The 25,367-nt window shown below is 49.7% G+C and overlaps 2 protein-coding genes across 5 annotated transcripts in view; one reads left to right on the top strand and one right to left on the bottom strand.

Moving 5' to 3' along the window:
* Positions 1 to 10: 10 nt before the first annotated feature.
* Positions 11 to 13,608, top strand: polg (polymerase (DNA directed), gamma). Of its 3 annotated transcripts, none has more exons than XM_030367223.1 (23): positions 11 to 212; positions 576 to 1,176; positions 1,399 to 1,594; positions 2,117 to 2,284; positions 2,462 to 2,608; positions 2,932 to 3,011; positions 3,338 to 3,520; positions 3,819 to 3,967; positions 4,403 to 4,529; positions 4,676 to 4,936; positions 5,416 to 5,533; positions 5,975 to 6,040; positions 6,730 to 6,840; positions 6,935 to 7,095; positions 7,571 to 7,624; positions 7,851 to 7,968; positions 8,576 to 8,711; positions 9,131 to 9,377; positions 9,581 to 9,703; positions 10,074 to 10,242; positions 10,933 to 11,141; positions 12,055 to 12,215; positions 12,637 to 13,608. In XM_030367223.1, the coding sequence occupies exons 2-23, from the start codon at positions 599 to 601 to the stop codon at positions 12,708 to 12,710; spliced, it is 3,636 nt and encodes a 1,211-aa protein (XP_030223083.1). In that variant the 5' UTR covers positions 11 to 212; positions 576 to 598; the 3' UTR covers positions 12,711 to 13,608. The 3 variants fall into 3 exon arrangements, with proteins under 3 accessions (XP_030223083.1, XP_030223084.1, XP_030223082.1); XM_030367224.1 differs by having other exon boundaries at positions 207 to 318; XM_030367222.1 differs by lacking the exon at positions 11 to 212 and adding an exon at positions 220 to 446.
* The window catches only part of fanci (FA complementation group I), a 19,761-nt gene continuing 6,898 nt past the window's right edge, over positions 12,505 to 25,367 (bottom strand). The window contains exons 12-37 of one of the 2 annotated variants that reach the window (XM_030367221.1): positions 24,175 to 24,358; positions 23,660 to 23,747; positions 23,068 to 23,198; positions 22,582 to 22,652; positions 22,364 to 22,478; positions 21,669 to 21,791; positions 21,451 to 21,519; positions 21,121 to 21,222; positions 20,848 to 21,039; positions 20,499 to 20,620; positions 19,671 to 19,829; positions 18,416 to 18,595; positions 18,077 to 18,249; positions 17,252 to 17,328; positions 17,030 to 17,146; positions 16,640 to 16,691; positions 16,415 to 16,542; positions 15,958 to 16,023; positions 15,677 to 15,761; positions 14,740 to 14,924; positions 14,063 to 14,119; positions 13,915 to 13,974; positions 13,658 to 13,720; positions 13,407 to 13,502; positions 13,177 to 13,278; positions 12,505 to 13,055 (exon numbers count right to left, since the gene is read on the bottom strand). In XM_030367221.1, the coding sequence (XP_030223081.1) occupies positions 12,984 to 13,055; positions 13,177 to 13,278; positions 13,407 to 13,502; positions 13,658 to 13,720; positions 13,915 to 13,974; positions 14,063 to 14,119; positions 14,740 to 14,924; positions 15,677 to 15,761; positions 15,958 to 16,023; positions 16,415 to 16,542; positions 16,640 to 16,691; positions 17,030 to 17,146; positions 17,252 to 17,328; positions 18,077 to 18,249; positions 18,416 to 18,595; positions 19,671 to 19,829; positions 20,499 to 20,620; positions 20,848 to 21,039; positions 21,121 to 21,222; positions 21,451 to 21,519; positions 21,669 to 21,791; positions 22,364 to 22,478; positions 22,582 to 22,652; positions 23,068 to 23,198; positions 23,660 to 23,747; positions 24,175 to 24,358 (2,869 nt within the window). In that variant the 3' untranslated portion in view covers positions 12,505 to 12,983. The remainder of the gene's footprint in view (positions 13,056 to 13,176; positions 13,279 to 13,406; positions 13,503 to 13,657; positions 13,721 to 13,914; positions 13,975 to 14,062; positions 14,120 to 14,739; positions 14,925 to 15,676; positions 15,762 to 15,957; positions 16,024 to 16,414; positions 16,543 to 16,639; positions 16,692 to 17,029; positions 17,147 to 17,251; positions 17,329 to 18,076; positions 18,250 to 18,415; positions 18,596 to 19,670; positions 19,830 to 20,498; positions 20,621 to 20,847; positions 21,040 to 21,120; positions 21,223 to 21,450; positions 21,520 to 21,668; positions 21,792 to 22,363; positions 22,479 to 22,581; positions 22,653 to 23,067; positions 23,199 to 23,659; positions 23,748 to 24,174; positions 24,359 to 25,367) is intronic. The other variant, XM_030367220.1, reaches the window with a different exon arrangement.

Here is a 25,367-nt window from a genome sequence, read left to right as displayed (position 1 = left end):
GTGAGTAAAGGGCAATATAGATAATGTAAATAAAATGAAGATCAATACGTTCGGTTTTACTAGTGAAATTGTTTAACAGACTTTAGAAACCAGTGGACATGTATTTCTTAATAAGGTTTTAATTAGGTCGTCAAAGGGAAGTGAATCCTCCACGCCGCTCGGGGCGCTCCGCTGCGCACGCCTACTACGTCACTTCCGCCACCACACGCCCGGTATGTATGAAGCCTTCACAACAACAACGCCACGCTTCTGTTATCTTTACGTTATCATGTCACGAATATAATTGTTTCATTAATAGTGTGTGGTGACATTAAATAGGTAATTTAAATGAGCAAAATGCCAGTCTTTCGTAGTGTGTTTTATGTATGTGCTCACAAGTTCACAACAACACCACGTTTCTATGATCTTGACTTTATTCAAACAACAATATAATAGTTTCGTTATAGGTATGTTGTTATATTACATACGAAATGGGCCACATTCCTGTCTATCATAAGGTGCATTTTGCATGTGCATATGTGCATGTGCCTTATCTTCCCAGCTAATGTTTTGGTTTTTATTTGTGTTTTCCTCAGGATACCCAGCACAACAAGAGCCGATGCTGCGCACGGCTCTCTGCTCCCCGCGAAGCTCTCTCAAGTCAGTCCGGCGGCGGACGGCATGGCTTCGTTCCCTCCACTCCTCCCGGGCACCTCGGGTCCAAGGTCAGCAGGTCCCAGACGCCCGCGTGAACCCCCTGAACATCCAGATGCTGTCTAAGAACCTCCATGAGCAAATCTTCCGAGGCCTGGGGCCGGAGTACGAGGAGGAGCACGTTGAGAAGAGCATACGTCACCTCCAGAGGCACGAGCTGTGGGGCAAGGAGACCTCCTCTCTGGGCGAGGTGGAGCTGGCGCTGCCCGCCATGTACGGCCAGGACATCGACCAGCACTTCCGGGTCCTGGCCCAGAAACAGAGCCTCCCCTACCTGGAGGCAGCCAGCCTGCTGAGCCGGGGCCCGCTCCCCGCCATGCCCCAGGAGTGGGCCTGGGAGCCAGGCTGGACCCGCTACGGTGCGGACGGGGGCGTGCAGCGAGTGGACTTCCCCGACGAGCTGGCGCTGGTGTTTGACGTGGAAGTGTGCATGACAGAGGGTCAATGCCCCACGCTGGCGGTGGCTGCCTCTCCCACGGCCTGGTGAGCACTGGGACTAACGAGCATAGGACAGTGACATAGTGCGTAATGTACACGATATGAGTAGTAGTGATGTAAGGGATACATAGGTAGACAGTTTAGGTTGTGTGTGTGTGTGTGTGTGTGTGTGTTCAGCCCTGAATGCCTATAAGCTAAGCCACAGAGCCACTGAATACATGAAGTACACTGAGAGCATAATGTCACCCTGGATGCTGCCACTGCCAGGTACTCCTGGTGCAGTAAGCGGCTGATCGAGGAGCGGTACTCCTGGTCCAGCCAGCTGATCCTGTCCGACCTCATCCCTCTGGAGACCAGCGCCAACTCGGTGCGACCGCACGGCGGTCAGTGGAAGGAGAGGCTGGTGGTGGGCCACAACGTCAGCTTCGACCGCGCCTACATCAAGGAGCAGTACCTGCTGAAGGTGAGCCTCCACACAGCTCTCTGCATCATACTCTTAAAGTCATTTATTAAAAGGAATTCAGTCAGATCCATGACATCAAGGAGCAGCGAGGAGCAGACTGCAGGTATTGGTTTCTTTATCTCAAACCTTCAGCTGGGAGTCATACAGCTGAAAGGTGTCTCTGAATATAGTGTGTGTCAGTGAAAGAGTCATGAACTGTGCCTCATATACATTATATGTATATACACACACATGTATATGTGTGTTTATATATATATATATGTTTGTATATGCATACATACATACATACATGCATAAATACTTGCATACACATACACTGTGTTTCTTTTGAACACTTACATTTTGTCATTTAGCAGACACTTTTATCCACTTACCCGTGAGGCTCAGAATTGTCATGCAATCAAAACTGGCAAAGCTACAAGATGCGTACTAGTGTGCAGAACAACCTTGTCTAAACCAACAACAGCAACTGGAGAGATCGCAGAATAGACCAGGTGTGTCCTCCTCTCCGTGTCTCTGCAGGGTTCCCAGATGCGGTTCCTGGACACCATGAGTTTGCACATGGCCGTCTCGGGTCTGACGGGCTTCCAGCGCACGCTGTGGATGGCCAACAAGCTGGGCAAGAAGCGTGGCCTGCAGGAGGTGAAGGACCACATGAAGAAAGTGGGATGGAAGAAGAAAGAGCCAGGGGTGAGTGTCTCTTACACGTTGGTTTTCAGGGTTATGGTCAGGGGTGATTTTAGTACATCCTCAAGGTTTTTAGCAAATACAAATAGTGAACCAAAAGATTATATGGCAGGTTATTTGTCTCTACATGTATATTTATGTGTGTGTGTGTTTGTGTGTGTGTGTGTACTGTGTACACAGATCGGGTCATGGGACTGGGTGAAAATCAGCAGCCTCAACAACCTGGCGGATGTCCACGCGCTGTACGTGGGCGGGCCTCCCCTGCAGAAGGAGGCAAGGGAGACGTTTGTAAAGGGCAGCATTGCCGACGTCAGGAACAACTTCCAGGTGATACGCCCCCTAGTTGACGTTCTGCCTCACTACATTTCTTTAATCACACTTGAATGAGTCGATAAGGACATTCTAGCCTGTGTTTTTTTTCTTTTTTTAAATCTAACCTTAAATATTATGAGAGCTCTATTATGTCTATACTGTTTAATTGTATGTATTTATTCATACAGGTTAATGATTGAGGCTGCTGTTAAGTTATTACCCTCATGATCCGAGATTGAAAATAGTTATTCATTGATATAATTATCAGCAACTATCTTTCCTTCAGTTCAGCCTTTCAAACAGTTGATTTTTAAACTGGTGTTTGGTGCCACCTACAGGAGCTGATGCAGTACTGCGCGATGGATGTCCAAGCCACTCATGAGGTGTTCACTGAGCAGCTGCCCCTCTTCATGGAGAGGTGATGACCGTTAATGCGTGTGGATTTTTATCACCTGTGACCATACCTATCTTCCTTCATCACATTCTATGAAGCTTATGATGGAGTTAGTCAGAAACTGTGACATTATAATCAATGTCATACTCAGAGAGTTTGTTGTTTGTTGTTCATGTTAGCGAAGTGAATAAAAATAGATCAAAATACCCCAAAAACAACTGCATGTTTTTTTTTATTAAGAAACTAAGAATTGTAATGAACAAAATACACAAATCTAAAAGGTAAAATGTGCGACGGTTAACCAGCTCCAGACATCGATTCAACGCGCTGATCCAATCATCTGGTTCCAGGTGCCCTCACCCCGTGACGTTTGCGGGGATGCTGGAGATGGGCGGGAGCTACCTGCCTGTCAATCAGAACTGGGGGCGGTACCTGGAGGACTCCCAGGAGACCTACGAGGAGCTCCAGCGGGAGATGAAGACCTCCCTGATGAACCTGGCCGACGACGCCTGTCAGCTGCTGCACGGCGACCGGTAGGCACGGCGACCGGTAGTCACGGCGACCGGTAGGCACGGCGACCGGTAGTCACGGCGACCGGTAGGCACGGCGACCGGTAGGCCCGGCGACCGGTAGGCACGGCGACCGGTAGGCCCGGCGACCGGGGGCTAGGAAGCACCAGTAAAGGAGCTAGGAGGCACCAGACTAGGAGCTAGAAGCTAGGAAACAACAAACCAGGAGCTAGGAGCTGGGAAACACCAGACCAGGAGCTAGGAGGCACCACATCCATTGAACACATTGTGTGATGACGTCATAGCGGTCTGCCCCCCCCAGGTATAAGGAGGACCCCTGGCTCTGGGACCTGGAGTGGGACGTTCAGGAGTTCAAGCTGAAGAAGGTTCCAGTCCGCAAGAAGAAGGTCCCACCCCCTAACGGAGGGGTGGTCACGCCCACGTCCACTCCTCTACCGGAGCACCAGGAAGGTGGGACACGCCACGCCCATACATGGCCGCAAGGCCTCTTCCTTTGCTGGGTCCTATCAGATGTATCTGTGGAATGATGCACTCACACACTGTGTGTGTTAGTGTGTGAGTGTGTGTAGGTACATGTTTAATGTACATACACCTGGTAGGCGATTAACGTAAAAAGGTGATTTTCTCCTTCTTTAGCAGACGCTTTTATCATAAAATAGGATTTACAGGGGAGACTGAGAACAAGGAAAGCATCTCATCAAAAATGTGAATATTTATTTAGATAATATTAGTAGTAGTGTGAACAGTTACAGAGCAGATATGTCCCACATCAATACATCCTTCGTTTGGAGGCCTTCAGTCCCAAAGCGACGGGTTCTACGCTGCTCTGAGTGACACTGGATCCAAGTTAGAATCCATTGCTAAAGTGTGGTGTGTTCCCCCCAGACCCGGGCCCCCCCTCTGAAGATGACCTAGCCAGGCCCTGTCCCAGCAGGCTGGCTGTGGAGAGGGTCACTGCCGCCACGGTGGGCCGAATGCCCAAGAGACGACAGCACCTGCCCGGACACCCAGGGTGAGACACTCCTCCCAACACCCCCACTTCCTCCAAGCGGGAATGTCTGCAGTGCATGATCATTTCATGGGTGAATTGAGCTACCGGTCTGGTCCACGCCCCCCCATGGTGACGTCGCTCACCCCCGGTCCGCCGTGCCCCCCCAGGTGGTACCGCAAGCTGTGTGAGAAGATGTCTTCTGGGCCGGGCGAGGAGGACGGGGAGGGGGACGACGACGACTGGTGCCCCGGCCCCCGGCTGCTCAGCCTCCAGATGAGGGTCACCCCCAAGCTGATGGGCCTGACCTGGGACGGCTTCCCCCTGCACTACACGGACCGCCACGGCTGGGGCTACCTGGTGCCCGGCCGCAGGGACAACCTGGGGGCCCCCCTCGGGGAGGAGGAGGAAGGACCACGCTGTCCCCACAGGTAGGGGGGAGGGGGGAGTGTGTGTGTGGGTGGGTGGGTGGGTGGGTCGCTCGTCTTCGTTCAAATTAAGTGTTTATTAATGCCAGACGGGAACTTCTGGTGTCACAGCACAGGTGGAGGTGTGTGTGTGTGTGTGTGTGTGTGTGTCTGTGTGTGTGTGTGTGTGTGTGTGTGTGTGTGTGTGTGTGTGTGTGTGTGTGTGTGTGTGTGTGTGTGTGTGTGTGTGTGTGTGTGTGAAAATGTAGTGTTCATTTGAAAGTGTCACAGCAGAAAGTGGAGGACAGCTGTAGTAATGAAAAAAGAAAAACAAGAAAATGTCATAACACACACACACACACACACACACACACACACACACACACACACACGTCTGTATAATATTCACGTTTACATTCAAATTATATTTATATTATAATGTGTGTAGATGTCCATGCTAACGCGACTCTGCCCTCTGATTGGCTTGCTGCGGTGTCCGTCAGAGCGATCGAGGAGGTGTACCGAGAGTCCTGTGAGCAGAAAGGGAAGGAGCAGCCTCAGTACACAGAGGCCGGCCCCTCTGATGACCTCATGCTGACGGACACCACCGTCTGGCAGAAGGTACAACAGCTCAGGCAACATGGAAATAACATGAATATCATACTAATGAATGTATTGGTATTAGCTAGGAATGATCCCAGAGGGGGAATTCGGGTGAATCTTTATGTATTGATTTATATATTTAGTATTAGTATTTCGAAAGGGGTTCAGGGAACCCAAACCCCACCTCATCCATGATCAGTTTGAAGCACCCATCTGGGTGATGAACACTCTGGCGGTCCCACTGGAGAATATACAGTGTGCGAAATAAATATAATATATAACAAATAAAAATAAATATGTCCTTTATTTTGCCGCTGGAAGTTTCCTGTGTTTCTGGTTGATCTTTTCATACTAACATGGAGTCTCGATTCTGTATTCATTTTCTCTGCCGTCACCGTTTCCTTCCCAGGATGATGCGTGTGGTTGACGTTTTCTTGAATGTGTCCGAACTGTCTCCAGGTGGAAGAGCTGAGCCGTCGAGACAGGAGGATGGAGGAACAGGAGATGATGGAAACCAAAGACCAGGTGGGTCTCTGACTCCAAATCTGTATCGCTTGGACTACTCGGATGCAGCACTGAATAGGCTTACTGTTAAAGTTTGTATTTATATATCTCCCGACGGTAGTAGCTCAGGAGGTAGAGCGGGTTGGCTGGTAATCGGAAGGTTGCTGGTTTGATCCCCGGATCCGCCTTGCTGAGTCTCGAGGTGTCCTTGAGCAAGGCACCTCACCCTAAATGCTCTGTGCAGAGAGGTGTGGCGTCCCATGTATGTATAAGCTATAGAAAGGAACCATGATGGTAACCCACCCACCATTACGAGGAGACGCGACTTCCTTTCCTTCTTCTTTTCATATTCATGTTTACATTCATATTATATTATATTATTATATTTTAGTACTACACATATTTCATATTTAGGATGTTACATATTTGTCTTCATTATGTTTTATATTATATCCTGTTCAGTTGTTTGTCATATTCTTGTATCCTGTATCTCTGGACCAATACAAAATGCAGGTTCCTTGTATATATAAACTTACTAGGCAATAAAATGGTTGATTCTGATATTGCGTGAATTATGATATCAATCAAAATTCCACTTATATTACATTTGCTGCATGGCTTTTTCTGGCATTGCTTGTTTATTCCAAATTAGTCTAAAAAACTCACAAACAATTCCCCACAATGGTGTATTTACATTTCCTGTTGTTCAGCGTAAACCTGCAGGTCCCAAAGACGTGAGTGGCTGCCACTATCACCATGGAAACGGGCCTCATGACGACGTCAACATACCGGGCTGTTGGTTTTTCAAGCTGCCCCACAAGGTTCAGAACCCCATTTTCCCACAATGCTTCAATTGCACCGGCGTCTTTGTAAAGAAGGACACGCATTTAAAGCAGTGTCTGTTTTGTGTTCAAGGATGGGAACGACAATAACGTGGGAAGTCCGTTTTCTAAGGACTTCCTGTCCAAGATGGAGGACGGCACGCTGCGGGCAGGAAGAGGCGGGACCAACGCCACGCGGGCCCTGGAGATCAACAAGATGATCTCCTTCTGGAGGAACGCTCATAAACGCATCAGGTAAAGACCTGGTGTACCTCAAACAAAGAACAAGTTGGCGTGTTCACATACGCTGTTCGGTTGATGAATGGTGAATGGACTTCTTTTTTCACAGCGCTTTTCTAACCAGTGGCCACTCAACGCGCTTTACATCAAACAACATTCAACATTCACCCTAAGCCTCAAACACACACATGTACACACACTGACGGCACTGTAAACTGTGCAAGGCGACAGGGTGAGGCGTCTTACTCAGGGACACCTCGACACTCTGGGGATCGAACTAGCAACCTTCCGGTTACCAGTCATCCCACTCTGCCCCCTGAGCCACATGACCAAAGGCCTCCACACAGCAGAGCTCAAGCATAAGCCCAAACACTTTCACCCTACTCCCGTGTTAACCAGTAAGCACCTCCTCACCTGAAGGGGAGCTAAAGCGCACTGCAGAGTTCTGTCTTGTATGTCGGATGTGTTACCTGTTGCTTTCCCTCCGTAGCTCACAGAAAGTCGTCTTGCTGCGGAAGGGAGAACTTCCTCGCACCGTGAGCAGGTGGGGCCAAGATAATGTTTCCTTTCTTGCTTGTGTTCTCTGAATGCACATTAAGAGCCTGAATGCTTTCACACCAAAGCCCTATTTGCGCTGGACTTCTTTTCTCAAAAGTTTGTGGCACAGATATGGATTCCATGTTTCCTAAAGTAATACTTCGAGCACTTTGTACCTGGTCCATCCATAAAGCATCCATGGCTTATCAGAACTGTGTCTCATTATTCCCAAGACACAAAGACTTTAATGAAGAGGGGAAGTACGGAGCCATCCTACCCCAGGTGGTTACCGCGGGAACGGTGACTCGCAGAGCGGTGGAACCCACCTGGCTCACGGCCAGCAACGCCCGGGTAAGGAGCAGGAAGTACAGGCAACACTGGCCTCCGTGATGGGACCTTCGGGGAGACCACTGACGGATTGGTCACCCCAAATAAATCTGGGCCTTGATAGGATTTGAAGTCATCGATTGAAGTCTAGACGGTGTGGACTTGGGTAAACGTGTCGGCTTAATAGCACAGGAGGTAGAGCCGTTGTCTTGTAACCGAACGGTTGCTAATTCGATCCCCAGCTGTTGATGTGTCCCTGAGCAAGACACTTGACCCTAACTGCTCCTGACGAGCTGGCTCTCGCCTTGCATGGTTGACTCTGCCGTCGGTGTGTCAATGTGTGTATTGTCCGATGTCAGTCGCTTTGGATAAAAGTGTCTGCTAAATGCCCCAATTGAAAACACAGAAACACTATAGCACACACACTGTCTAAATTGATGTACTTCCTTGCATTATCTTCAGACAGTTAGATGTAATGAAATGTTTTGGTTTATAATTCCTCCCCAGCACTTGTGTTAATCTGTGCTGCTTTCTGCACTCCTTCTGTCTCTTTCTCTCCGTCTCTTTATCTCTCTCTCTCTCTCTCTCTGACTCTCTGTCTGTCTGTGTGGGGTCTCTCTCGGCCCCCCAGCGGGACCGGGTGGGCAGTGAGCTGAAGGCCATGGTGCAGGCACCCCCTGGGTACCACCTGGTGGGGGCGGACGTGGACTCCCAGGAGCTGTGGATCGCTGCAATCCTGGGGGAGGCCCACTTCGCTGGCATGCACGGTACAGGACACGAGCTCAATGTGTGAACCCCCCAAGTGTATCATCAGTCACATGCTATATATGAGCTTGTCTAAAAGCATTAAGGATGTGTATACACATATACGTATACGTTGGCATTGCTCGGACTGGGCGTCCGAAGCTAAAGCCCTGAATGTTAATTAATTTTTCAGATCATCCCTCGAAAATACTGAGGGTGAGAGTGAGTGAGGGAGAGAGAGAGGGTAAGAGAGTGAGCAGGAGAAGGAGGGAGGGAGTGGGTGAGGCTAAGGGAGAGTGGGAGAGGATGAGAGTGAGAGGGTAAGAGAGTGAGGGAGAGAAAGAAAGAGGGAGAGCGGGTGAGGGTAGGAGTGAGAGAGAAAGAGAGAGAGAGAGAGAGAGCGAGAGAGAATATCATCGTCTACCTCTGGCCGTGTTCCCAGGCTGCACGGCGTTCGGCTGGATGACCCTGCAGGGGAGGAAGAGCCAGGGCACCGACCTGCACAGCCGCACGGCCGACACGGTGGGCATCAGCCGCGAGCACGCCAAGGTCTTCAACTACGGCCGCATCTACGGCGCCGGCCAGCCGTTCGCCGAGAGGCTGCTGATGCAGTTCAACCACCGCCTCAGCCAGGAGGACGCCTCGGCCAAGGCGAGGCAGATGTACTCGCTGACCAAGGGGATACGCAGGTAAGAGGCGCCGGGAGGAGACTTGATTCAGGGCGTGGTCCCAGAGTCCCAGGTTCAGAACGGACGGCCAGGTCAAGACGCAACGTTCAATCGTTTTGTTCAGAACCGTACGGTTCTGAGTTGAAATGATGCGAGGGATCATGACTCCTAGTGTTTGTGTGTGTGGCGTTCCTGTGTTGTGACCGACTAATTGTTTGGGCCAGGTACCATCTCTCGCAGGACGGGGAGTGGCTGGTGAATGAGATGGACATAGAGGTGGAGAGAGAGGAGGACGGGAGCGTGTCCCTGGAGGAGCTCAGACGCATCTCCAAGCTGGCCGCCCAGAGGTGAGAGCTCCTCTATCAATCTATCGTCTATAGACCGGACCGCTAACACCAGGAGCACACTAATGCTCACTACTCATGGAGGGCTTATAAGAATCCCAGCTCATCAACTCTGAGTCGGTGTGTGAGTCAGTTTGTCATAGAAAACCATCTAGGAGATCATTCTTGGAAACGGTTCGGAAAAGGGCAGGCACACACATTCTTGGCAGGTGATTGGATGAGTCATCCGTCCATCACGTAGATCCCGTAGTGCCTCATTGGATGCCGATTGGTCCGAAACACTGTGGTTCGGCCACAAGCGTATACGGTAACGTTGAATCCTTGCAAGGTGGAGCCGAACCTGAACTTGCGCATTCCCCTCTCCCCTCCTCAGCTCCCGGCGCAGGAGGTGGGACCTGGTGGGCCAGCGGCTGTGGTCCGGGGGCACGGAGTCGGAGATGTTCAACAAGCTGGAGAGCATCGCCCACTCGGCCCAGCCGGCAACGCCCGTCCTTGGCTGCAGGATCAGCCGAGCGCTGGAGCCCCGCGTGGTGGAGGACGAGGTGAGGGGGCCGGGCCTCTGAGTCTGAAGGGGGGGGGCCGGGCCTCAGAGTCTGAAGGGGGGGGCCGGGCCTCAGTCTGAAGTCTGAGTCCCGACAATGAGGCGGCTGTAGATTCAGGTTCTGCAGCGACCAGGCTCGAGAGGAATTGAAAATGGGGCAGTTGAGGGTACGATTCATAAAGGATGACTTGTGGTAAATGGTAAATCACTTGTTACAAAATTCAACAAATCAGTGTTTCTTTTAGATATTTGAAAAATTCTGTATTTCTTTTGTTGTGAGTATAAAACATGCATGCTAAAACATCCCCGTTCGTTAATCCACAACCCTTAGCCCGTACTGAGGGAGGGTCACTAGCCTCAAAGGGGGGAGATTATGCCACCAGGTGGGAGTTAGATAATCTTCCTTTTCCTGTGTTTTAGTGACTTCACAAGTAGGCATGTCCACCTAGATGTATGCTGGATAGACCAGCCTACCCAGTGGATTGTAGCAAATGTTGCTTATCTATCCGTCATACATCGAGGTGGACTCTCCCACTTGTTAGACGTCACTAAAACACAGGAAAAGGCAGATTATCAAATTTACACCTTGTGGCATGATGTCACCCCTTTAAGATAAGTGTCTTCCGTGTTTCTCGGCCCATAATAACCCTCCTGCTTCTGTGTCTGTTTCGGCGTGTGCGTATGTGTGTAGTTCATGACCAGCAGGGTGAACTGGGTGGTGCAGAGCTCGGCGGTGGACTACCTCCACCTGATGCTGGTGGCCATGCGCTGGCTGTTCGAGGAGTACGACATCGACGGCCGCTTCTGCATCAGCATCCACGACGAGGTGCGCTACCTGGTCCGCAGCGAGGACCGCTACCGCGCCGCGCTCGCCCTGCAGATCACCAACCTGCTCACCAGGTAGGCTGCTGGTACACACCCACCTGCTCACCAGGTAGGCTACTGAGATACACACCCACCTGCTCACCAGGTAGGCTACTGAGTTACACACCAACCTGCTCACCAGGTAGGCTGCTGGTACACACCCACCTGCTCACCAGGTAGGCTACTGAGATACACACCAACCTGCTCACCAGGTAGGCTACTGAGTTACACACCCACCTGCTCACCAGGTAGGCTACTGAGGTACACACCCACCTGCTCACCAGGTAGGCTACTGAGGTACACACCAACCTGCTCACCAGGTAGGCTAGCCTGGTACATACCAACCTACTAACAAGAGACACCAGGTAGGCTAGCATCACCAACCTGCTAACTAGAGACACCAACCTGCCAACCAGGTAGGCTAGCATCACACCAACCAGGTAGGCTAGTGATGCACACCAACCTGCTAACTAGAGACACCAACCTGCTCACCAGGTAGGCTAGCCGGATACACACCAACCTGCTAACCAGTTATGCCACTGTGATGTACACCAACCTGCTCGCCAGGTAGGCCAACAGCATGTAGCCTGATGTACACCAGCCTGCTGACTGGGTAGGCTAGCCTGCCATCAAGGTGCTGCTAACCAGGTACGCTAACCGGCTAGGCTAGCCTGCTATCAAGGTGCTGCTAACCAGGTGCTGCTGACCGGCTAGGCTAGCCCGCTATCAAGGCGCTGCTAAGTGGGAACGCTAGCCTGCTAAGCAGTTAGGATAGCCTGCTATCAAGGTTATGCTAACAAGGGACACTAGCCTGCTATCAAGGTGCTAACCAGGTGCTGCTAACAGGGAATGCTATCCTGCTATCCTGATGTGGTGATGATTCAATGGTGAAAAGATTCACTCTGTGTGTGGAGTGGTGGTCCGTAACGGTGGGCTGCGTCCCCTACAGGTGTATGTTTGCCCACGCCCTGGGCATGAATGACCTCCCCCAGTCGGTGGGCTTCTTCAGCGCGGTGGACGTCGACCGCTGCTTGAGGAAGGAGGTGAACATGGACTGTGAGACGCCCTCAAACCCCACTGGCCTGGAGCGAAAATACGGACTCCCACAGGGTAGGTGGGGGGGGGAGGGGGGAACAGATCCACAACGGGCACCAGTCCTACTTGTTGTCTGCTGTCGACCTGGCACTAAATGTACGCACATCGTATTTAGTTATAGTACTTAGTTTTGAGCATCTGATCATCAATGTTGAATACGAGAATGGGTTAACATAGCGATTGTTGGTGCTTTGGACTTTGTTCTATGAACATCCTTCCTGGAGCGACAGCGATATATTGTTTCACTTTCTTATGACAAATGTACTCGCTTTGGATAAAAGCGACTGCTTAATGCAGCCAATACTTGATAGAATACATAGGAACTTTATTATACAAAAGACACAAAGGATTTACATAGAAACGGGACTTTACAGAATTGAAAGGGTGTAACATCTTCCTTGTGATATGTGAACGTAACATAGTATTTATTCCACAGGTGAGGCGTTGGACATTTACCAGATCATGGAGCTCACTAAAGGCTCCTTGGCAAAAGGCAGACCAACAACCTGACCGCTGTCGGCAAGGAAACGGCGATCGGTGGTGATGGGTTCGAGCCAACCAGGGAGTGAGTCCACTTTTACAATGTCCCGGAGCCGTGAGGCGCCGTCGCCCTCCCACACAGAGAAACGAGAGAAACGCTGGAGAACACGGAGAGGAGAGGCTTTGGAACCGGTAGAGAACAGACCAGAAGAGGAGACGAGAGACACAGGAACCAGTGGAGAACGGACCAGAAGAGGAGACGAGAGACTCTAGAACCAGTGGAGGAGAGGAGGGAGCTGCTGCTCACTTCTTCTTCCTCTTCTTCTTCTGTGGTTGTGGGGGGGTGTCCTCTGCCTCCTGCGAGGCCTCCTGGCTCTGTCAACAGGACGGGAGAGAGTGACGAGGGAGCGCGCTCAGAGGTTTAATCCCTTCCCCTACTGGCCCACCAGGCTAGTAGAACAGATGTTGGTATTGTTGTCGTGCTGAAGGGTTATACCTGCTGGGTGGCGTCCTGCTCCTGCAGCGCTGCTTCCAGGGTGGCAGCGTTGATGCGGAAGTCTCTGGAGGTGCTGAGCTTCATGTACTGCATCAGATTGACCTGGAGACAAACATCAAGTCACAAACCGCCGGCGGCTACGAAAAGGACACGAGTGGGAAACGGCATCGGTTCGGTTGTTATTATGTTATTTTTTTTAGATGATTATGTCTCATGCAGCTCAGAGGTACCTTTGACTTCTTGGAAAGCGTGATGAGGAATTTCTCGTATTGTTCGATGCTGAAGATTAAGTTTGGAATGGCCTTGGTCTCTCTGAGGAGCTTGGCCTGTTGAAGACATTATAACACGATGGCCGTAGGCAATCCTTCAGCACCTGCCTGATGTTGTTGTGCTGTACGCCTATTTAAGGATTAAAGTGTATTTTTGGACTAATGTGGTCGTGTTGTGTTTGTCAGTTTGGGCGACGATTTGTCTTTCTTACGGTGACCATGCTGGCTTCATCCCTCCTCTTTTTCTTCTTATCGTTCCCGGCTAGTTCTCCAGTCTAGAGGCAGAGAGGGTTGAGACAGACTTCAGTGTCCACGAGATTTCAGAGGCTCTGTATAGAACTGCCGGTACGCAATGTACAATAGTGTCAGTTCTATACAGAGCTACAACGTTTAGGATCCCAGAAATGTTTAACAATTGTAACAAAATAGTTTATGATGACTTTAATCGTAATCTTTAATGTTCACATACCTGGACAAAGGTGATGAATGAGTAGCACTGAGGCGTAAGATGAGACCCAGATAGCCTCACCTGTAGCAAGGAAACGTTCACACGGTGAGAAACCCATTGAACGAGCGACGGTGACTTGAAACCTATTCTCTACGTTTTTGAAACCCACCAGCTTCTCGAACCTGGTTGGCAGCGCCCCCGGCTGGCTGGTGCACACCTGTATGTACTGAAACAAATGGAGGAGAAACCAGGCTGCTTAGACTGGAGGCCTGGCCAGTAGAGGGTGCTAGCCCCTCTGCTATTAGTGTGACTGGTGAACACCTCACTAAACTACCATTTCTCAACCTTTGTTTTGCTTCTCAGGGCTATGCCCCCGTAGTCTATTAGAATAATACTTATTCGCAGGGCTCTTAGCTGACTACGGTTCGTGTTGGTCAAGGGGTCGATTTTTGTTCTTAATAGCAAACGCTTTCATTGTTATAGTTTCCCCAGGTTTCATAGTTGCTCGCCTACTGGCTGGGCCAGGGAGGCGGAGTTCTGCATACATTCAAGGGTGGTGTAGAGGATGATCAATACATTGGACCAGGGTGGTGTAGGGGACTCAAGTATTTGACCAGGGTGTTGTAGGTGACTCACGTATTTGACCGGGGTGGTGTAGGTGACTCACGTATTTGACCAGGGTGGGGGTGGTGTAGGTGACTCACGTATTTGACCGGGGTGGTGTAGGTGACTCACGTATTTGACCAGGGTGGTGTAGGTGACTCACGTATTTGACCAGGGTGGTGAGGGTGGTGTAGGTGACTCACGTATTTGACCAGGGTGGTGAGGGTGGTGTAGGTGACTCACGTATTTGACCAGGGTGGTGAGGGTGGTGTAGGTGCGGCTGAGCGCCCGCAGCAGTGTGTCGGTGCCCCCCCCGGGCAGCAGGGCGGTCTGCACCAGCTCGTTGAGCGCCGTCAGCAGAGTGCCCAGCTGCACGGTCATGGCCTTCTCCACCGGGTCCTGAGGAGGGGCTGTCAGGGGGCCCTCACCTGGACACGTGCACACACACACACACGCAGGCATTAACACACACGCAGGCATTAACACACACGCACGCATTAACACACACGCACGCATTAACACACACGCACGCATTAACACACACGCAGGCATTAACACACACGCACGCATTAACACACACGCAGGCATTAACACACACGCAGGCATTAACACACACACAGGCATTAACACACACGTCCCGCATTAACACACGTGCACACAATAACACACGCGCAGGCATTAACACACACGCAGGCGTTAACACACACGTCCCGCATTAACACACGCGCACACAATAACACACACGCACGCATTAACACACAGGCACACACACGTCATGCTTTAACATACATAAACAGTAAAATACAAAACATGCGTTAACACAAGTCACACATTAACAGACATGCACAAATTAACACAGAAACATGCATGCATTCATTCATTAAACAGACACAAAGGCATGCATTAACACATAAGCGTCACATTTACACACATCACATTAACACACACAAGTGCACTAACACACACACGCCTGCTTTCTTTCATGTGAGAATTCTGTAGGCCCAACACTGCGCCATCGCTTGGTGTCTTAGTTGTGATTTGACAAAATAGCATAAATTATTTGTATTCCTTTTTTGGATAATGGTGAAGGGATGTATGAAGACGGGTGCAACTAGATGTTTAGGGGTGTCCTGGAGGCAACGTGATGATCATGAAACAGTAATAAAGGGCTCCTCCTCACCAGCGCTGGGTCGGTCGGCCTTCTTCTTGGCGATCAGCCAGTCCACTTCGTCCAGGACCTTGTCCGCCTGAGCCAGGATCAGAAGCTACGGGACACCCAGCACGTCAATGGCTACAAACGCTATTCAACTATCAGTAACAGAAGCTATGGGATGCACAGCACCTCAGTGCTTACAAACGCTGTTAAACAATTAGGAACAAAAGCTACGGGACACAAAGCACGTCGATGACTTCAAACACTATCAAACGGTTAGGAACCAAGCCAAACAAACCCAAACTCACCGCTGCAGTGGAGGCCGTCTTCAGGTTCACGATAGAGAAGTGGGACTGTGTCTCCACCTCCACATCCTGTCAGGATAAACAGACTCTTAAACATGAAGTTTGGAGCCCTCTTATCTTAACCTGCTATCTTTGTTGTACACGGGGAATGGGTTAACCTAACAATTGTTAGTGCTTGGCCCTTGGTTCTATGAACATCCTTAATCTACCGACAGTGAGATATTGTTTCTCTTTCTTATAAGAAATGGTACTTAGTTGTTAGTCGCTCTGCATAAAACGACTGCTAAATGCCCTAAATGCCCTAGATGTAAATGCAAACGGTGCTAACCGTTTCAACAGTCGACCTGGTGTCCTCAGATACTCGTTCTATTCTGCTTTCATCATACCTTTAAGTACAATGTACCACAATGAAGGGTTTGTGATGAAACCTCTTGATAGGTAGTGAAAGAACACAACGTACCTGGTCGATATCGCCCATCTGGCTGTGGATGTCTTGGCACAGCTCCAGCATCAGGCTGACTGGACTCTTATACAGCGCATGCAGGCCAAAGAGCAAGGAGAGCAAGCCCTTGGTGAAGGCAATGTCCTCTGTTAGAGACAGGGCGACAGACAGCACAGAGTGAGGAGACCCTAATAATGGACCCCTGGCAGAAGATGTCAGAAAAACGAAATACTCAAGACTCACCGAAACTAGTCTCCTTGCAGATTTTCACAGTCCAAGTGATCATTGAAACAAACTGGATTGGATAAACATTAGGTACGTCATTAACAATGTGGTGTTGCGCTTCATTGTTGAGATAGATGTATTAAAGCTTGGGTAGGCAAAGTATTTTAGAAGCATTATATTTTAGGTCATATTTGTTTGAGGTAGGGGTGTGAATTTTTTGGGCCGGATACATTCAAAATGTTGCTTATTCTGGCTTGTTTCTCCAGATTACCCACCCTAGCTTTAAAATAATAAGAATTTATTTAACTCAAAGATGCAATAAACAACATTTTTAATCATTCAAATGTAACACCAGAGCTGTTCTTTGGCAGTACTCTCTATTTATATGAATCTGGGTCTTGAGCGTACCTGCTGGGAGGAGGGCTCTAGCTGGCGGGAGAGCACACTCAAGATGCTGATCAAAAGCTGAGCCTCCTTGCTGTTGAACTCCTCTTCTAAACCACTCAGCTGGTTGAACAGCGACCTCTGTGGACAGGGAAGAGAACGCACCCAATCAAGCACTCTTATACGGGGGAGCGGTATGCATCTAAAACTAAAGACATCAGGGAGTGTGCTACTATGTGAGCAGACCTGGAACTGCCGGATGTAGAAGAAGGAGATCTCCGTGATGTCGTCTGCATTGGGCTCTGGGTCGTCTGAGGTCGCATCTGCTCCAACAGAAACCAACCTTTACTACACGAGGAGTATTGACGCGGAGTATGTCTTGGATTGTGATGGTATTTGTGGACATATATCCTTGCCCAATGCAGCTTGTTGGTGGTTGTTGTGTGTGTGGCACTATTGTGAAAGATACAACTAACACAAAACCAGTTGATGGCCACACATGGCGTCAGATTCTGATGGCATGAACTGTTTTTGTGTGTTTTTGCACGATTGTGCTTTTGCAAGTCTATTGTATGCATGTATGTGTGTCTATATTATGCAACACAAACACAAAACCAGTTCATGGCGTCAGAATCAGAAACATGAACTGCTTTTATGTGTGCTCGCAGGATTGTGCGTGCGAAAGTCTGCGTTTTATGTATGTGCGTGTGTATTAGGGCCGGATGTTAAACTAATTTTGATCGCGATTTCAATTTTAGCATTAAACGATCACAAAACTAATATAATCCATTTTTTTTGTTTTTTTTGAACGGCTGGATACATATCTGTAAATTATTTTGGATTTTGAACATTTTCTTTTTGACCATTTTGTGCATTTCTTTTAAGGCAACATTTCAAAGTTCAAAGTTCTGAGTTACAAAGTGTTTTCGGGGAGAGACATGCAGAATGAATGCATCATGTTTTCAAACTCAAATCCTGACTTCAATATTGACTAAAAATAATCGTGATTCTGATTTTTTTCCATAATCAAGAAGCAGCCCTGGTGTGTGTGTGTGTGTGTGTGTGTCCCACCCGTGGTCATGGTGGAGAGCAGCTGGGCCGTCCTGTCGGGGTAGCGCTGGGTGCAGGTGGTGAAGATCCGAAGCAGACCCTCCAGACACATCTGGGACAGGCTGCAGCGCTTTTCCTTCTTCCCCCCCGCCTCCACCGCCCCCGGGATGTTGGTGTAGCGCCACATCAGCACCCTACAGACAGACAGACAGACAGACAGACAGACAGACAGACAGACAGACAGACAGACAGACAGACAGACGTTCAAAGCCGGGCCTTATATCCATTTTCTGGTGACAGGCTGTGGACCCAGACGGAGGCCGCTATGGGCGTGGCGGCGGCTGTGGTTGTCGTGGTTACCCAGTGAGGTCACACAGGAAGCCGAAGGCCTTGTCGGGGGCGTGTCCGTCGGGGCCGTCCGTGTGCCCGCTGTCCTCCAGCTGCTGGATCTTCTGCAGCGCCACGGCCAGCGCGTAGCGCAGGAAGTCCGGGCTGGAGCGCAGCACGCTCAGCCCCTCCTCGCGGCTCAGGGTGCTGTCCCTGGGGACACGGAGACACACGACGTGGGCTAGGGTCAGTACGGGAGGGACACAGAGCAACACGACGCGGGCTAGGGTCAGTACGGGAGGGACACAGAGCAACACGACGCGGGCTAGGGTCAGTACGGGAGGGACACAGAGCAACACGACGCGGGCTAGGGTCAGTACGGGAGGGACACAGAGCAACACGACGCGGGCTAGGGTCAGTACGGGAGCCCACCGCGCTCCTCTGGGTTTAAACGGTTCTACGTCCCTTTACAAGGTTCAGAGAGAGGGGTGTTCAGAAATCCTCCAATCTGGATAGCCACCAAATAATGTCCACTTAATTAACATTAAAGAACAAAGTATGTGTTACCAGAGCTTCAAGAAAAGAAACATTATAAAATAACTAAACTAAACAAAAATTATACTTGAACATCTTGAGTTAGGAGTATTAATACTGTACTGTGTCTGGTAAGTGTATGTTCTAACTGAAGAATTGTGAGTATTAATACTGTACTATGTGTTGATACTCCAGGCATGTGGTGTACCTGAACAGCGTGGTGAGCTGGGAGTATTAATACTGTACTATGTATTTATACTCCAGGTGTGTGTTGTACCTAACATTGTGGTAAGCTGGGAGTATTAATACTCCAGGTGTGGGATGCACCTGAACAGCGTGGTGAGCTGGGAGTATTAATACTGTACTATGTATTTATACTCCAGGTGTGTGTTGTACCTAACAGTGTGGTAAGCTGGGAGTATTAATACTCCAGGTGTGGGATGCACCTGAACAGCGTGGTGAGCTGGGAGTATTAATACTGTACTATGTATTTATACTCCAGGTGTGTGTTGTACCTAACAGTGTGGTGAGCTGGGAGTATTAAAACTGTATTATGTATTAATACTCCAGGTGTGTGGTGTACCTGAACAGTGTGGTGAGCTGGGAGTATTAATACTCCAGGTGTGGGATGCACCTGAACAGCGTGGTGAGCTGGGAGTATTAATACTGTGCTATGTATTTATACTCCAGGTGTGTGTTGTACCTGAACAGCGTGGTGAGCTGGGAGTATTAATACTCCAGGTGTGTGCTGTACCTGAACAGCGTGGTGAGCAGCTTGCTGACGAAGCCCATGGACAGCAGGCTGCGGGGGGGCTTGGCCGAGGTGCGGCCCTTTCCTGACTTCTCCTTCAGGATCTCTGCTAGCTTCTGGTAGCGCTGGAACAGCTCCAGCAGCTCCTCCAGACCGCTTTTACTATGAGGGGGGGGGGGGACATGAGACCCTGGACATGAGACGCCCAAGAACATGAGGAGAACCGAGACGTTCCAAGGCCGGGCAAGAGATGAATGGCCGATAAGACGGAATGATTCAGACACTAGAATCCACAAAGATATCATAAGACTCAGAAAATAACTAGGCGGGTGAGGAGATAGAGCGGGTTGGCTGGTAAACTGAAGGTTGCTAGTTCGACCCACGGCTCCTCCTAGCGTTTGAGGTTTGAGTGTTGAGGTTTACATTAGCAAGGCACCTTACCCTGACTGCTCCCTGACTGCTCCTGAGCTGGCTGTCGCATTGCATGGTTGACACCGCAGTTGGTGTGTGAATGTGTGCATGAATGGGTGAATGTTTTTGAATGTCTTTGAGTGGCCACTGGTTAGAAAGGCACTATATAAATGCAGTCCATTTGCATAAAATACATATTAGTTTGTGCTATTAAAGCTCTGTTAACTAGCACCGTTTATATCCACAAAATAGGAAATGTTTGAACAATGGTGACTTTATTTTTGCGATCTTCGTTTGGTTGGCTGAAACATCGGTGTGCATTCGGTGTAATGACACGTTGCGCAAGAGCCCCAGATCAGTATCAATGCTGCGGCCTTCCCCCTTCGAGTTGAATCTGTCGCTACGGAGCCACAGCCGTACCTGTAGTTGGCCTTGATGAAGTTGTACTCCAGCAGAACCTCGTACACGCCCATCACCAGCACGGCATAGATGCTGTTCTTCACCCCCACGCTAGATGCGGTGGAGAACTCTGCCGACTTGTCCTGATGGACACAGAGAGGTACTGCGCTCATTCATCAACACACTAATATAATGGTCATTTTGCTTTCTTAATTGTATTTATTGGGGGACAGACACACACACACACACACACACACACACACACACACACACACACACACACACACACACACACACACACACACACACACACACACACACACACACACACACACACTTCTTCACTCCATTATGACGCCTCAACACACACCAGTTCGAAGTCCTCCAGCTCGCTCTTCACCAGGCGGCGCGTCACGCTGTCCAGGATGGCCATCAGCTCAGACTTGTACCCGCCCTCTTCGTCATCCTCCGCCTCCTCATCGTCACTGTCGTTGGGCCTGGCCAACGGCCGCTGGCTCTGCAGCCAGAGCAGGCTGTGCACGGTACAGCTCAGCAGGTGGCCCTGGGAGAGGGCGAGGGATGCGTCTCAGCGGCAGAAACTACTATGGACGTTTGAGGGGGGGGCTTTTATTTTGAAACATACCAGGGGTTCCTGCAGGAAGACTTGGTCCCCCTGAGCTGTGATGCAGGGCTCCAGTTTGACCGGAGGCATGAGGTCTTGCTCCGGCTCGTAGTAGCGTCTCAACTAGGCGCCCACACGTATAAACCAGAGACAGTGAGACCCAAGATGTGTCACAATTCTTGTCTTCCCATATTGAAACCTTTACACCCATAGTATCTATAGTATATTTAGCCCAGTGGCTAGTGTGTGTGTGTGTGTGTGTGTGTGTGTGTGTGTGTGTGTGTGTGTGTGTGTGTGTGTGTGTGTGTGTGTGTGTGTGTGTGTGTGTGTGTGTGTGTGTGTGTCACATACCTGTGACAGCAGGGTCTGCATGATTGAACTAGCGAGCTGAGAGTTCCGACGCAGTACATCATAGAAACCCTTCACAGAGAAAAGCAATCAAACAAAAAGGACAATGTCCTCCAAATGTCTGAGCATCCGCCACTTGGTTCCACTCTGGATAAAAAGCATACGCCCGATGAGTGAACGTGAGGACGAACAGAGCGCTGGGGCGGGAAGGCGGGTCCTACCTCGTACAGCATGAGACGCACGTCGGCCTGTTGCCCTAGGCAACGCCGCAGGCCGCTCAGGATCTCAAGGCAGAAGGCCTCGTTGGCGGCCGAGTTGTAGCGGGAGTGGACGTCGACTTGGATCTAGACGGAGGACATCTTTCAACAGAACGCTCCCTCCTTTAGGGTCTGACTTCGCCTGGGAACCAGACGCTTCTTAGAGCTCTGGGTTAGTAACTCTGGGTTCCCCTCCCGTTCACAAAGATCTCCAGCAGACCTGGCCCGGGCCGGGCTAGGGACAGAAGTTTACAACCTGGCTGGGGTTAGCTGTACCTGGCTGGGGTCGGCTCTACCTGGCTGGGGTGGGCTCTACCTGGCTGGGGTGGGCTCTACCTGGCTGGGGTAGGCTCTACCTGGCTGGGGTGGGCTCTACCTGGCTGGGGTGGGGTGGGCTCTACCTGGCTGGGGTAGGCTTACCCTGGCTGGGGTAGGCTTACCCTGGCTGGGGTAGGCTTACCCTGGCTGGGGTAGACTCAACCTGGCTGGGGTAGACTCAACCTGGCCGGAGTAGACTCTACCTGGCTGGGCTAGACCCTACCTGGCCGGAGTACTCTACCTGGCCGGAGTAGACCCTACTTGGCTGGGGTAGGCTGTACTAGACTCTACCTGGCTGGAGTAGACTCTACCAGGCTCGGGTAGGCTGTACTAGACCCTACCTGGCTGGAGGAGATGCCCTGGCTGGCCTGGCTGGAGGCGAGGCTTCCCAGCACTTTGAAGTTCTTCAGCAGCAGCAGGAAGCCGGTCACTGCAGACTTCCTGCCGTCCAGCTGACTGAATGACACGGAGCACATATGGCAGATGAAGCCGTTATTTATGTGTTAAGAGGGGGTTCATCAGCCAGTGGTTAGCAGTAGTTGGGTGTGCATGTTTTTACCTGGAGAACATGGCCTTGCGGAGGACCAGGATCAGAGAATCCTTCAGGGACATGCTGACCTTCAGCAACGGCTGGAAAAGTCAAAACCCCAGAACTCAACGCTCCGCTTCAAAACCTTTCATCGCTCAAGCTTAAAAGCCTACTGCTGATGATCTGGACCAATCACAACCTTCAGACTTCAAAAGGCAATCACGGTTGGTATATGTGGGCGGGAAGTATGATCAGCCTGCATATGTAAACATGGAGACTGATGTGTCCTCAGTCTCCGAGACAATTCAGTGGAAGATTAAGGAACTTAAGAAATTTGATCATTATAACAGTTGGGTCAAAGGGTGATCGAGGAAAACCCCTGGAGATTTAGTAGGAAGCACGAGACAAATCCCCTCAGACGGACTGTTTGGAATACGAGGAGCAGCTCCCTACAGTGTCTGATAGCATGCAAGGTGCATGTCCCTCAGTCCATCTGCGTCGCCCTCTGTAACGTACCTGGACAGCTTTGAGCAGACCCTGCACTGTGGCCAGCGGGAGGTAGGAGAGGTTGTCGAACGTCTCCGTCACTTTAGACGCCGACTCCAGGAGGATCATGGGAGCAGAAACCACGATGTCGGAGAACAGGTCTGCCCACAGAAGACAACCGCAAGAAAGAATCACAACCCAGTTGAAACTTTCTGCCCAGGAACGCGTCTCAGTGGCTGAGATCCCACCCATGTAGTGTTGAATAGGGGAGGGAGGGAGGCATCTCACCCATGTAGTGGTGAACAGAGGAGGGAGGGAGGGAGGGAGGGATCTCACCCATGTAGTGGTGAACAGAGGAGGGAGGGAGGGAGGGATCTCACCCATGTAGTGGTGAACAGAGGAGGGAGGGAGGGAGTGATCTCACCCATGTAGTGGTGAATAGGGGAGAGGAGGAGGGAGGGATCTCACCCACTTAGTGGTGAACGGGGGAGGGATGATCTCACCTATGTATTGGTGAATATGGGAGGGAAGGATCTCACCTATGTAGTGGTGAACGGGGGAGAGAGGGATGATCTCACCCATGTAGTGGTGAACGGGGGAGGGAGGGAGGGAGGGAACTCACCTATGTAGTGGTGCACAGGGGAGGCCGTCTTGGTGACTAATCGATTCAACACCTGCTCTAATATTTCCCCTCGGATGGGCTCATGCATCTGTAGGAGTTAAGCAGATGTTTCAGACAATGATTCATTTTTATGATTCATAAAGTATCAATTATTATAACAAACTAACCCTAAAACAAATTCACACTCACACACACACGTCAATCTGACTTGGCCACTGCCCACATTAAAAAGTACAGACATATTTATCAATCATCACTTCTTATATTATAATAGATTTACCAAAATTACATGAAAAAGTACATGAGACATTGTTCAATCATTAACCCCATCAAAATATAAATATTACTTTAACTCAGATAAGACATGAAATAAGTTCAGAAAACATTGATCCATCGTTAAACCTAACCCAATCAATAAATAAATACTAATATTAAAATAACTTAATGGACATGAAATAAGTGCAGAAGACATCTGTCATGTCCACCAGGGGAAACCATATCCATGAGCTCCACACCTTGAAGCCCTCCAGGAGGACCTGTCTCCCCAGCAGACAGGCCTGCTGGTTGGGGGTCCTGGCTGCCCCAGAGGGCCCCGACTCGGCAGGCTTCCCGAACGGCCCTGGTTTGGGCCCGAACGTGTCCATGAGGAAGAAGCCCAACTGGACCAGGCCTTGGGTCACATGGTCCCAGCCGAACACACTGATTGGGCAAAGGGGAGGAATAATGAGAGGGGAAGCACCGCTACGGTATTGAACGCACAAACAACCCGAATGTATTAAAAAAATATGGAAATAAAATGAAATTACTGTAGAACATTTAGCTAATATAGAAATTAGTGCTGTCAAGCGATTAAAATATTTAATCGCGATTAATCACATTAATGTCATAGTTAACTCACGATTAATCGCAAATGTTTTTTCTATGCTAAATATCCCTTGATTTCTTTGTCCCATAAATTTTTCTCATTGTAATGCTCTTATCAACATGGAGAAGTGCATCGGCTTGCCTTGTGCAAGTGTTTTTCTATTGATAACGACATTGGCATATACTGATCAAAACAGGACGATACAAAAAAAAAGCGTATAGTGCAATTAAACGATGAACATACAAACATACTGCTTTGAACATAGCAGTCAGGCTACTGCTTCTTTGTTTTGAGGCAAAAAAAACAAAAAAGCAATTGCGTTAATCGCGCGATAAAAAATGTAACGCCGTTAAAATTGGTTTGCATCCCTTTGAAAAGGGAAAATTGGTAAATTCGTCTGTTGGTCATATCTTTTGCATAAACATACGCCCCTTATCAGGGGCGTAGCCACTTTGGGGCCAGGGGGGTCAGGGGGGGGCATTCAGAGGATGGCCATCCCCCCCCCCTCCCCCCAGCAATAATGTAATAATAATTTCTCTACAGCAAATTATAATATACAATGCATTTTCAGGGACTTGGGCCTAACACATTCAGCCAGTTGGAACAGAAAAACATACCAGCATAGGCCTTTTTAGTAAGCAGGATTTGATGCTGCATTCCTACACTTATAAAATGCAATTCAATGTGTAACTAATCCAAGTATTCACATTGCAATACTCAGATTGAGTGATGTAATAAGTTACATATTACATTTTATGCGATTAATCACATTAATGTCATAGTTAACTCACGATTAATCGCAAATGTTTTTTCTATGCTAAATATCCCTTGATTTCTTTGTCC

This window comes from Gadus morhua, chromosome 9 (assembly GCF_902167405.1).
Source record: "Gadus morhua chromosome 9, gadMor3.0, whole genome shotgun sequence".
Classification (NCBI taxonomy): Eukaryota; Metazoa; Chordata; class Actinopteri; order Gadiformes; family Gadidae; genus Gadus; species Gadus morhua.
Note: the sequence above shows the minus strand (reverse complement) of the source record. Positions and strands in the feature narration are given on the sequence as shown.

Coding starts and splice junctions, on each gene's coding strand:
- polg (XM_030367222.1), top strand. CDS start 362: ATGTATGTGCTCACAAGTTCACAACAACACCACGTTTCTATGATCTTG. Junction 2,609..2,931: donor ACGTCAGGAACAACTTCCAG/GTGATACGCCCC, acceptor TGCCACCTACAG/GAGCTGATGCAGTACTGCGC. Junction 7,969..8,575: donor TCACGGCCAGCAACGCCCGG/GTAAGGAGCAGG, acceptor TCGGCCCCCCAG/CGGGACCGGGTGGGCAGTGA.